Raw genomic sequence first — 12836 nt, 5'->3', positions numbered from 1 at the left:
TTTTCAGTTTGTCTTACAAAGACTTTCAGTGGATTGAAAGTCCTAAAAATGATGGCTTCTGCTATTGTCTTTTCTTGGTGGTTTACAGACATGGTTTAAAATGACAGGATTGTTCTCTAATAGAGTAGAGAGAGTGGCCACGATTTATTGAGCTTTGCAAGGTGAAAGAGAAAATTGGCATCAGCAAGCATAAATTCCCAAGTAGTAAATTCCCACAAAGTAGTACAGCATCAAAGTGGCTCAGCCACATTTACATTCTGTTCACTCTGAAGTGAAATTTTTTTAGAGCATTAATGTCAACATTTACAAATTGAGTCACCTAATCCTATGAAGTGATCATTTCTGATTAATTTCATCCTCAAGTCAGTATTTTTCCTAGAATGCTGTTTCCCAATTTTTTTTTTTTTTAAAACTGGAAGAATAAAATCTTACAGTTTAAAACTCTTATTGACCCTATGATCTTTTAGAGTGATCCTTTATGGATGTTAGTGAAATTTTTTAAATGCTATAAAAAAAGTAAAGTATAAAAAATATGGGTATACAGCATATTTTGAGAATCTTTTTTATTGGACCTTTCTACCTTCCAGTTGGGTTCTAGTTGGGACTTAGAACGTTAGTTTTCTGACACCAAAGGTGCCCTGCTTGCATTAGAGAAGTTTTGTTCCTGTGCATCACGAAGGAAGAATTGTGATAATGGAGGGTTTGTTACTGTGTTTTTATTTTTGCTTCACTGGAACTGACTTTTTGTTTTTCTCTTTATTCAATATTAGTGGTATAGCAGGCCGTTTGCATTACCAACCAGGGCCCAGGTACCTCTAGCAACAACCACATTGTCTTTTTCCACGTTAAAGGAAACTTAAAACAGTTGAACTTCTGGAAGGCTGTTCAAGATGAGAACTTTCCCACAAGCATAGTTTTAGTTTCTTGACTACTGCCCTTTGGATGCTGTTAGGTTTTCATTTAGGTGATGATGACCTGAAGCCTCTTAGTTGTATACCTAATACATATACAGTAGAGAACAAGTGGCAAAAGGTTTATAATAAAAGTTTGACCAAGTTTCTTAATAAACTGACAAAACACCATCGTATTGGCTTATTGACTATTAATATTAAGTTCACTACCTGTATAATGCCGTGAGACTTGGGATGGTGGGATTTTGGGTGTCTGTCCATACCTGCATCCCAGCTCTGCTATAGACTTAAGCTTTCTTCTCTTTAAAATGACAAAAATAATAGTACCTAGCTACAGGGTTGTTGCTAAGATTAAATGAGTTAAATCCATGTAAATCTTTGAAAGCAGTTCCTGGCGCATTATCATGCTCTACGTGATAGTTATCGATGTGATTGTTGGTGGTGCTGGTGGTTAGTATTTGAATTGAGTTGTACTTTTTTTTTTTTTTTTTAAAGATTTTATTTATTTATTTGACAGAGAGAGATCACAAGCAGGCAGAGAGGCAGGCAGAGAGACAGGAGGAAGCAGGCTCCCTGCTGAGCAGAGAGCCCGATGCGGGACTCGATCCCAGGACTCCGAGATCATGACCTGAGCCGAAGGCAGCGGCTTAACCCACTGAGCCACCCAGGCGCCCCTGAGTTGTACTTTTAAAGTAGTTTCTTCATAGCACTTTTCACCAGCTGGTGTGTCTATTTATGTGTTTGTTTATTGCCTGTCTCCCCAACTAGAATGTGTGCTCCCTGAAAGGGGTTGGTTTTATCTTCTCTTTGCTGCATCTTAAGCACATACCTAGCACATAGTACGTCCTTAGTGAAGGTTTGTCACATGGATGAAAAGGGGAGAGATAGAGAAGGGAGGCACTTCTCTTGCCTCAGGTGAAAGTGACCTGTGTGTATGTGTCTTAATGGGTCCATTCCTGGAAGGCAGACACAGCCTCTTCTTAGCTTCTTTACTCTGTCTCCTTGGCTCCAAGCACAGTGCCTACACATGGCAGATCTGTAAACAATGATGAGTAAGTGAATGACTGATTAAAACTGACATAGTCTTAAGTATTTCATTTCCAGATCTGTTTCTGTGATACAAACATCTCAGTTTAGTGACATAACTTGTTTTGTTCTTCCATAAAACCAGACACCATAAATACTTATAGAGAATATAAGGTCAAAAAACTTTTTTGGTCCTTTTTAAAAGCCTCGGTTACAGTGAAGGCGAACATTTGGATTCTCTTTAAATTTTTTTTTTTTTACAGTGTATGCATCATTTTTACTTCTCTCAAAAGTTCATTTAGAATTCTTGTGATTTAAAGGTGAGTAGATTTGACACAGTGACGTTTGTTTGAGTTGCATTATATATGCGGTCAGAGCAATGAATTCATTCTCTGTTTATATCAGAGAACATTCCAGCAATCGTAAAGCCACATGCATGCACGCGCACACTCTCGAACCACATCCAGTGGCAAGTTATTATGGGGACTGACAGACTGTCATCCTTTTGATGGCTTGAGCTGTATATCTCCTGAACAGCAATGGGGCTCTTATGCAGAAAGTATCATATGTTCCCAGCCAATTTACAGGGAAACAGCAATAACATTTTATCATGGTTGAGAGCCCAGTAGCTGCTTCCTATTAAACTTGCCCTTTCAGATACCTGTCTTGGATTAATTTGTTGATTTCAAATGGAAACTCAGTCTTCTCCAGTGAAGCATGACGTTCTAGGATAGACTCTCTGAATGACAATTACTGTGTATTCTAGCTGGTTTCAGACCATTACAAGCCTTAGGCACAGTGGAAGACAGAGGACTTCAGTAACTGATTTTAATATTATGTCTAATTTTAACTGTCAGTTATATATGTGCCAGTGAAAGAATCCTCAGAAAGATGAAATGCAAAACACTTCTAACTTGCTCTTTTTAATGATACATTTTGCTGTAGAGTGGTGAGTCGGGGGAGGAAAAGCGGAGAGGGAGCAGCCAGCTCCTAAAGGGGAGTCAGCACAGTGGGGAAGCATCAGATTTGAAAGTGAGCACATAGCAACTGCCACATGGCTTCTTCTGCGTGCCCCTCGGGACGCTTCTAAATAGTACTGTGTTCACCAAACAGGGTTCCATAAATCAGTGCCAGTATTTTTCCTTGAACACTCAAGAAAAATGAAATGTAGTGTTTTACAAAGGATAATAAGCTTTGCTCACCATTTTGGTGAGTACTAGAGACAGAGCATGAACTGCTGTAGCGGGAAAGACTGTTGTGAGCTACTGTTGAGTATAACCAGGGAGATTACAAAGAGAGGAGCATCTCTGCTGCTTTAAATGTGATGAGCCATTTTTGAAAGAAAACCTAAATTCCGAAGCACCTAAATGACATTTCAAGTGAAAGGGAAGAACCATGTTTTGGGGTCTTAAAAATGTTCCCCACTCATGGACCACATTAGACATCGACATTCTTGAACAGTTGTGCTTAAAGAATATCTTTGCAGTTAGAGCAGATGAACTCGTTGTTAATATACATGGGATTTTATTTAATTAATAATTTCCACATTATTCCCTATGAACATCAGCTTTATCTTTTCCCAAGTTATCTGCTAGAACAGCATACTGATGGCCTTATTTTATTTAAAAGGGGAAAGAAAGCAGCAATAGCAAACTACATCAGTAACAAACTTGGATTTTTATAAAAGAATGAATGAACTGTTGGCTTTCTTTCTGGCAGTCCACCATTGAATGGAATGTATGGCAGCCAGTTTAGAGTGAATCTTCTCTGTTATAATCCTTACAAAAACCCGCTGTAATAATATGGCCCAGCATATGGATTCACATGTGGCGTGCCATATATATTCCTTGGACCATGGCTACTTCTCAAAAGCCTGATCATATAACAGTTGTATTATGTGGTAAATCCATACATATCCTGGCTATGAGCCCTAGCCCTCCGCTCTAGCATTGGAAGAATGTTGTACTGGTTATGATACTCACACTGGGAAATAAAGACATGGGTTTCAAACACAGGAAGTAAACAAGAACTTGGGCATGCCAAAATGCAAAATCTGTTTTACATTTTTGTGTGTCTCTTTTCAGCCTTTTTTTTTTTTTTTTAAATTCTGGAAGAGATTGGTCCTAAGAAAAAGCAGAAAGCTTTTATGACAATTGTCTTATAATGGCTTTTGTATGAAAGAAACCAATACATTGCTAGGTAGAAAGTTTTATTTGAAACTCGATTCAGTGATACTTAGTCAAACTCTGCTTCCCAAACTACATTAAGATACTCAGAATCAAAGTATTACAGCATTTTGATGCTCTTTTTTTCTGGGTCCACATTGAACAGCCGTTGATGCCATCAGCTCAGTGATAGAACAAATGATGTTTCCGCTTGGGCAAGCTTTGTTTTATCAGGATCAGTAACCTTATCAGCAGTTGACCCAGAACTATAATGCATGTCTCTGAATAGATAGCATATGTCACAGCTCTGTGCAGACTTGCTTCATAAGCAGGATTGTCTAATGAAGATTTAATAAATAAGGAAAAGTTTGCAGCAAGAAATGTCTTCTTTTATAAGGATAACTTAAGCTCATCTTATGGCACATGGCTTATCTCTTGCATCCATTCTCATAAAAGCTAAAAGAATAAACATGCATATAAATGCACCCACAAGGACTCCCATGATGCACAGTTTATCTGTCAGTATTTCTTTCTGAAATATATCATTTGTGAGTGAAGAATGTAGAATTTAGATGATCACATTGGTTTAAGGTTCTTGTGTGACACATAAATGCAATAATATCCAAAAGACTAGAAAACCCATGTGTGTGATAAACCAACACCACTTCGGCAATTGTGGGATGTTTCTCTGAAGTAGGATAGTTTGGAGGGTTTTCTCTCAGGGCAGAACTTCCTGGCTCTGAAATGGTAAATCACTGGCTTTTAATGCCCTATAATTTAAGATTCGGTTCTTTGCTCTCATCAATCTGCTTTGACTTTTGAAGACAGACAATAAATGGAGAGAGAAGATGGAGCGTCCTCATACACGCGTAAGTCGCGCATGACTTGTACATTTTGACATCTAACACTTCTTTTCTTTGACCTTTGACAGGTTAGGGCTTGACCCAAAACTATTGGCTAAAATCCTAAATATGAGCTCAGGACGGTGTTGGTCAAGTGACACTTACAATCCTGTGCCCGGGGTGATGGATGGAGTTCCGTCAGCTAATAACTACCAGGGTGGATTCGGAGCAACACTCATGGCTAAGGTATGGTAAATACAGAGATGACCCAAGGGAGAGGGAAAAAGTGCTCAGTGGTCTAATCCCCCACCCCCTTTTAACAAAGCGTATGTGTATCCTAGAAGGCAAAATTACCAAAATAGTGATTCACTCGCTCACTGGAGATGATTAAAAATTTTGATTAAAAGCTTTGATTAAAAACCCTTATCATGTTCATTTCAGATGAGAAGAATAGGCTGGGAGTTTGATTTTGTGGGTTTTGGGGTTTGTTTGTAATATGAGATGGTAAAATTTCGTTCTTCATCAGAAATTTCCATTAATTTACCAAGTCCTTAGAATGGGAGGGGTAAGAATTTTCTGATAATACATCTTCCTGCTTTAAGAACATGTGTGTATTTATGTGAAAAATCATTTGAAAAACAAATTGCTGACCTCCTATCTGTGATCTCAACTTTAGAAAATAGTTTGTTGGGGAATAGCCTTCCAGGTTTCTGCATAGAGCTATTCCTTACCCCACCCTGCCCCCATAATTGACTCCCCGCCCCGACCCTTTACAAAAGTAATAAAGCCTATACCTGGACACCGTATTCAGCTTACATTCCTTTATTCTCCATGGCCTTCTGTCCATTCTGTTCCATAGTGTGCCTTGAATTCATGCAGTCCCCTCCTCTGCCACTGCAAGTGCCTTGGCTGAGCTTCCTTTAGATTATACCACGTCAGCCCTTTACTGGTCTCCTTGCCTTTCAGAGTCCTCTCTCGTTCATTTTCTACATCACGGGAAAGAGAGGGCCCCTGAGATATAAAACTCCGAGTGTGCCTTTTCTCCCACCATGTCTCTCTCATGGTTTCCAGTCACTTGTAGATGAAAGTCCACCAGCAAGCTGATGATTTAGCCTTTGCTTGTCCTACCAGCTCGTTTCTGCCATTGCAGCCCCTCTCTTCGCTTTGGCCATACTGGACTCATTTCTCCTTGGCTCTCACTTGCAAACCCCCAGCCTGGCTGCTCCCCTCTGCCTGCACCCCATTTGTCCTTGCACCCTCCATCGCAGCCTCTGGCACAGTTCCTGGCGTATGGTCAGTATGCTTTAAATATTAATGGGATAAAGCAGTGTTTGAACTATTTCTTATTTTGCAATTTGATTTCCCCTCGTGTTTCATTTAAGAAAATACTGATTTTTATGCCAATCTGCATCCATAGCCTCCACACAGGCTTTTGTACTTGTGCAGTGTGGCTGTTGTTAGAAACAGGAAGTAGCTCCTTAAGTGTATTGTTTTCATTGAAGCTGCGGGTGATTTATTAGGGCACATGGAAGAATGGAAGAATCGCATTTATGCTCAGTTTCCATTCTATCTCCATATGAAGTGGGTTGTGAGGCACTAGCTTATTCAGTTCCTGCAATACCACTAATGGTCAGAGCAGAGGAAGCAGCTAACAAGGAGAGTAGTAAGAAATAGGAGGCTTCTCGTCAAAAGGGTCAGATGAATTTGTCTGGCCTCCAGTCCTCTGCAGTGCTGGTTTTGTCTGGGAACTCTGCCCTTGCCGTCCTCCCCTGTGTGGTATACCTGTGGTTTTGCTGTTTGCTGTGGGGACCCTCCCCAGGAAGAAGCTGCCACGGTTAAGGTCTTTTCTTTAAAATGATGTTCTTGATCATAAACGATAGCACTTTCCACTAACAGCATGAGACAGCACGGGAGTGAAACATACGGAAATTACTGTTCTCCTTTGCTCTCATTTCCTCTATGAAATGCAGTTGCAATTTCCCTTATAAAGAGGAAGACTTATTAATTTTGCTTGGAATGCGAGTACTTAGAAAGGAACTTAAAAGGAACTTTAAAAAAAAATCTGTCATCACTTTGGATTGCTATTAACAAAAACGCACCATAGCTAATTAAACTCGTATAGAGAAACTGATGGAGATTAAAGAAATCCCCGTCGATGCCCCATTGATTAAAGCAGTCCTTCCTGCTTGAGCAGATCAAGTCTTTACTTCCTAAGAGATGTTTTGCTCAACTGCTATTAAATGTATTGTTCTAGGGAATATGATGTTAGTGTGTTGTTGAAGTAGAGGCTTGTACATTTATTTCTAGGTCTTAACATGATAAAATTCTAACATGCTATGTGTATATAATCAGAACATAGTCAATATGAAAACTAGATTAATCTTTTGCACTCTCCAGCCTAGATGTCTGTGATGGCCACTGCAGAACAATGTATGGAAAAGCATGATGACTCTTGGTCCTCCCCCAAGGGAGGACCATTTCCTGGTAACATAACAACTTGGTCCTCCATTAACTTGTTGAAAACTTATTACAGTTGTTCTATATTTCTTCCTGAACTAGCCACTTAACTTATGGATTCATAAATATTTTATCTGATTAGTGAAGTGGAAAATCTGTTTATTTTAAATTACATATTATAAGCTTCAAAGGACACCTTCTTTTTGACGTTTGCATTTCAAGATGGACAAGCCTCTCAGACTTTGAGACACTAACCATTTTTCTCTTTTCAGAATGTGCACCCTTTAAGGCAGCAGGCGCCAAAGCTATCACACTGTCCATGTTTGTGGTTTTGTTAGGTTTTATCTGGGGTATGCACTTGCCATTTGAAAAACTCTCAACTTGTCTTCTCAGTAGTGTTGTGTCCCCTTCGGTATGTTATGTTTAACTCCAAGTTCTTCTGTTCCAGGTAACTAGGGTAAAAGTTGAATGCAGTCTATGTAGATTTTCTCTCCATCTTTTGAAAATAACACATCTTGCAGATATGCTGCCAAACGATGGCAACAAGAGAGGTTTGGCTGGGCGTAAGCAGTAGGGCACCTGTATGTTTGTTCATTGTGTGGGTAATGACTAAACTCCCTTTCTAGTTTTAGGAAGCTGTAGAAGAATTTAAGGTTAAGCAGTTTTTTCAAATCTCTTGTCTACCTGTGAAAATTATACAGATAAGCACAAAGTCATGTTTGCACGTATGCCATCATACAAATTCAAGAGACTTATTTTTCCTTTGAATAATTATTTTCCTTTGAGTGGGTGGTATTGATAACTGCTCTGTTATCAAGGATGTTCCTCAGAGTAGAAGCGTTTCTCATCTTGCTTCTTGTTTTCCCCTTTCATTTTTTGCGGACTTTTCCACTGGGGGGAGAAGTGAGGATGGTAATGGTAAGAAGATCTAATTGGTTTTGCCACCAGTTTGCAGCTGTTATAAAATCATAAATAAAATGAAATTTGGGGGATATTTCAATTATCCAAGGCTTCATTGTCTCCCATCAACCCCATGTATTTCAGGTTTGGACAAAATCCCATTTTTATGGTAGTGGATATTCATTAGCTACAGTTTAACTATCAAAGACATATAATGTTAACTTTTGCCTGTTTTTAAGCAGCCGTAAGTTTTCTAAAACCCTCAGAATGAAGCATTCGCTCTCTGAGATGTTAAAGGTTGTTTGTCATGAAGGCAGATGTCCCATTGCACTTAACGTCCCAACTCCTTACCACACATATTAAAGCTGCCATGTTTTACCTGTGTCCATCCTGGACTCATTTCCCTCTCCAGCCCCCTGGCTCACATGCAGCCTCATTGACCCGCTTGCTATTTCTTGAATATCCAAGCCATGTCCCCCAACACCTTGATGTTCCATCTACCTGAAACTCTTCCTTTACTCTCCAAAGAGCTCGCTACTCCCTGACATTCAGATTGTAGGTCAGAGGTCTTCACCTCAGAGACGGCTTCCCTAAATATATCCTCTACCAGGACTCCCTTCCTTCCATCCGGCCCTTGCTGTTCGCCACTTCCCAAGCCCTTGCCCTGCTTTATTTTTCTTTATAGTGCTTGTCATCGTCTGAAGTTCTAATATTTGTTCTGTTGTCCATCTTCCCCAAGATTCATGAGAACAGTGACTGGGTCTTATCATGCCTGTATCACCAGCCCTTGCAACAGTGCCCAGCCCACAGCAATTGCTAAAATTTGTAGAATAAGAGATTGAACGGGTATTTAGTCATAATGGGGTTTGTCTTAGGCTTCCAGGCTTCTGCAGATTTGAAAAAACATTTCCCATGTGCTCTCATCTGTATAGTAACCCCTGTCCAAAGTCAAAACAAAACAGGTCTGGACGGAGGAGTGGAGAGGACAATCAGAAATTAAGGTTTCTGTCTGGAGCAGTTTTACAGCTCTATGAAAGTACTTACAAAAATACATCTAACTTACCACAGTATTCGTAAGTATCTCATTTTTTTCAGACCTCATTTCTCCTTCTTTGAAACCAAAGCATTAGGAGCCACAGTTCCAAAGTGAGCTCTGACTGCCAGTCTCAATGTGTTCCCTCCTGCCCTTGTTTGATTTAGGATCTGGGGTTGGCGCAAGACTCTGCCACCAGCACAAAGAGCCCAATCCTTCTGGGCAGCCAAGCCCATCAGATCTACAGGATGATGTGTGCGAAGGGTTACTCAAAGAAAGACTTCTCGTCCGTCTTCCAGTTTCTACGAGAGGAGGAGAGCTTCTGAGTTTGCCTTTGGCTGTGGACACTGTTGAACACCAAATCTTGGAGCCTCCTTATAGCTCACTCCACAAGTAAATGGGTCTAATCAAAGGTCACCTGTCTGCTTTTGACTGTCTAGGTCCCAGTAAACCGTAGGATTTTTTCACCCATTTTTAACTGCTAATTCTTTTTATCTGTTTAGCAAATGTGTTACTGGAATTTATTTTCCTGCAAGCCACTGATGGTCTCTGCTAACCAGCTTCTTAACCTTTTTCAAAAGTTTGATCCCTGAGCATCTTCAACTACATCATTGCATACTTCAATCAGGGTGTTATTTACTCCACTTCACAAATAAAACCAAACATGTTTTTGCCAGGATGAAACTGATCTGAAAGAAAAGAAAAGAAATTGATATGGGGAAAGGAGGGAGAAAAGGGGGACATATAGTGAGTGACTACCTGTGTCCCTCGGGAAGTTTGTCCTGTTACCCAAGTGGTGGTATTCGTGCAGTATTGGGGTCACCAATTTTCCAGGGAGTTGATAAAGCTAGAGAACTCCTTGCTGCATGTTTTAGAATTTGGACTCTGTTACATTACCTTAGTGTGTCCTTGTTACAACTCCCAATACTCAGCAAACTTGTTTTTTATATTTTTGCTTCCTTGTACATTCTTACTACCTATTTTTTGACTTCAAAAGAATGACATCTTTAGAGTTGTTTCAGAGCCAATGATGATATATGCTTTAGATAATTATTACATTATTCTAAATATAACTGTATTATTTTGAACTCAAATAAATTTCTATGCAGATAATACTTCCTTGGAGTTTTTGTGTCTTTCCAGCCATTTGGTGAACAACTAAATGATCTGACAAACTGGTGTTACAGACTGATGGGGAAAGGGTGAGAAGGAAAGGAAGGGAGGGAAGTCAAAAGGAACAGAGTTTCAGTTGGGCGGTGGAGGTCAGCATCCTGCTGGGCTCTGTTTGAATCCTTAATGGGCATTCATTTGAGTATTTTCTAGATTGTGGGTGCATGGGAACTCAGCCTGCATTAAATGGAATATCCCCCAGTGTTGAGTGCAATTGCCACTTTCCCTACCACAGCCCCTCGGCGTGTTCTTGTTGATAGACCTAGACACCAAATTTGGCAGAAGTACTACTCTTTTCATCATTTTGCTGGTCATAAAAAATTCCAGGCACTATTCTAAGTGCTGGGGCTATGGTGATGAACAGAACAAAGTCTTGCCCCTGTAGACCATAAATTCCGGTGTCTCATGTGTGTGTGTGGGGGTGTGGGTGTGTGTGGGTGTGAGGGGATGTGACAGACAAGAAATAAATGTTTCATGCATATGTCCGATAATAATAAGGAAAAAGGCAGGATAAGGGGGAAGGATGGGAAGTACCCATCCATTCTGTTAGGGTACTTAAGGTGGCATTTGAACAGAGATTTAACAAGGAAGTGAGGAAACAAGCCATGCAGGTATCCGAGGAAAGAATATTCTAGGAACGAGTAACAATGTACAGAGGCACAAAGGTAGGATAATGTTAGATATGATGAATTACAAGGAGGCTCTAAGTGAAGTCACGAGATGAGGGGAGCCAGATCTTGTAGGGCCTTGTAGGCTAGGTTAGGATATTGGCTTTTTTTTTTTTTTTTTTTTTTTTTTTGAGAGAGAGAGAGGGGCAGAGTGAGGTGGGGAAGGGCCAGAGGGAGAGAAAGAGGGATAGAGAAACTTCAGCAGGCTCTGCGCTCTACACAGCGCCCAGTGCAGGACTCGATCTCAAGACCCTGAGATCACTACCTGAGCTGAAACCAAGAGTCGGACGCTTAACCAACTGAGCCTCCCAAGCGCTCGCTCCTTGGCTTTTATTCCGAGCAAAATTAGCATTGTATCAGTTAGGCAAAGCAAAAGCTAACTGCTACATTGCCACCAAAAACTTAGTGGTTTAAAATAACAAATGTCTATTATTTTTCAAGATTCTCTGGGTTGGCTATATTATTCTACACTGGGCCAACTCCTCTGGAGCTGGAGGGTCTAGTTTGGCCTCATTCAGCTGGGACAGCTATAATGGTTGGGGCTTTTCTCCACATGGTCCAGGAGGCTAATCAGGATTTCTTCACCTGGTGGTGGAAAGGCTCTCAACAGCAACATAGGACAAGCCCCAGTGACCAGACACTTTGCGGGGTTCTGCTGTTTCAAGGCTCTACTGTCCCATTGGTCGAGGCAAATCACATAGTCAAGCCCAAAGTCCACGGAGGAGTGGCCAACATTAGAGTATGGGCACAAAGAAAGGCATTAAGGTGGCCAGTTTGCAAACATCCTATCATGCCAGCCCATTGAGCATTTCATTTAGAGGATTGGTGTGGTCTCGCCTACTCTTTAAAGGGATCGTTCTGGCTGCTATGTGGAGAGTGGAGTGTAGGGGCAATGGTGGAAGCAAGGAGATGAGGTAGGAGGGAATTGTAGTAATCCAGATGAGAAGCAATAGGGGCTGGGGCCAGAATTTAATGATGGGGGAGGCAAGAAGTGGTTAGAGTTGAATATAAAAGATCCACTAACTGAGGGATAGGATGAGAAAGGAAAGGAGAAGTCCAAGGAAGAATCCAAGGTTAGTGGTAAAAGTGAAGAAAAGGAGTCACCATTTACTGTGGGGAAGATGTGGGGGTTTCAGGAGAAAAAACCTCTGTATTTGAAGTGCCTAGTAGCCACATAAGTGGGGAAAAGCAAAGGTCCAAGACCATGGTCTATATTATTCTCACTTTCGGTGGTTGGGAACAGGAGGCAGAACCAGCGAGTGAGATTGAGGAGGAGTGACAGTGGCTGGGAAAACAATGGGAGCCAAATGAGGACCGAGTTTTAAGGAGGAACGGTTATTTGTATCAAAAGCTACTGATAAGTTGAGTATTGAGTGTTAAGAGCCGAAAATTAATGATTTAGATTTGGCCTAGTCATTGGTGGCTCCGACAAGTGTGCTGGTGTGTTGGAAATGGCATTGAGCATGAGGGAATGGAAGAGAAGTTGGATGCAAAGAGTAGGGGCAACTCTCAAGAAGTTTTGCTGTAAGAGGAAACACAAGTGGGGTAGAAACTGGCAGGGATAGGGGGTCAAGGGAAATTTTATTGACATTTAAAGATTGGAGATGCTATGGGGTTATCCTGATGGAAGTGGGATGGTCCAGTAAAGGAAAGAAGTGATGCAT

The 12836-nt window shown here is 40.8% G+C and overlaps 1 protein-coding gene across 1 annotated transcript in view; it reads left to right on the top strand.

Moving 5' to 3' along the window:
• Window positions 1-10449, top strand: part of HIBADH (3-hydroxyisobutyrate dehydrogenase) — a 109874-nt gene extending 99425 nt beyond the window's left edge. Inside the window, exons 7-8 of the mRNA XM_047694640.1 lie at window positions 5034-5190; window positions 9502-10449. Of these exons, the coding sequence (XP_047550596.1) occupies window positions 5034-5190; window positions 9502-9660 (316 nt within the window). The 3' untranslated portion in view covers window positions 9661-10449. The remainder of the gene's footprint in view (window positions 1-5033; window positions 5191-9501) is intronic.
• Window positions 10450-12836: the final 2387 nt, after the last annotated feature.

This window comes from Lutra lutra, chromosome 11, assembly GCF_902655055.1.
Source record: "Lutra lutra chromosome 11, mLutLut1.2, whole genome shotgun sequence".
Taxonomy (NCBI): Eukaryota; Metazoa; Chordata; class Mammalia; order Carnivora; family Mustelidae; genus Lutra; species Lutra lutra.
Note: the sequence above shows the minus strand (reverse complement) of the source record. Positions and strands in the feature narration are given on the sequence as shown.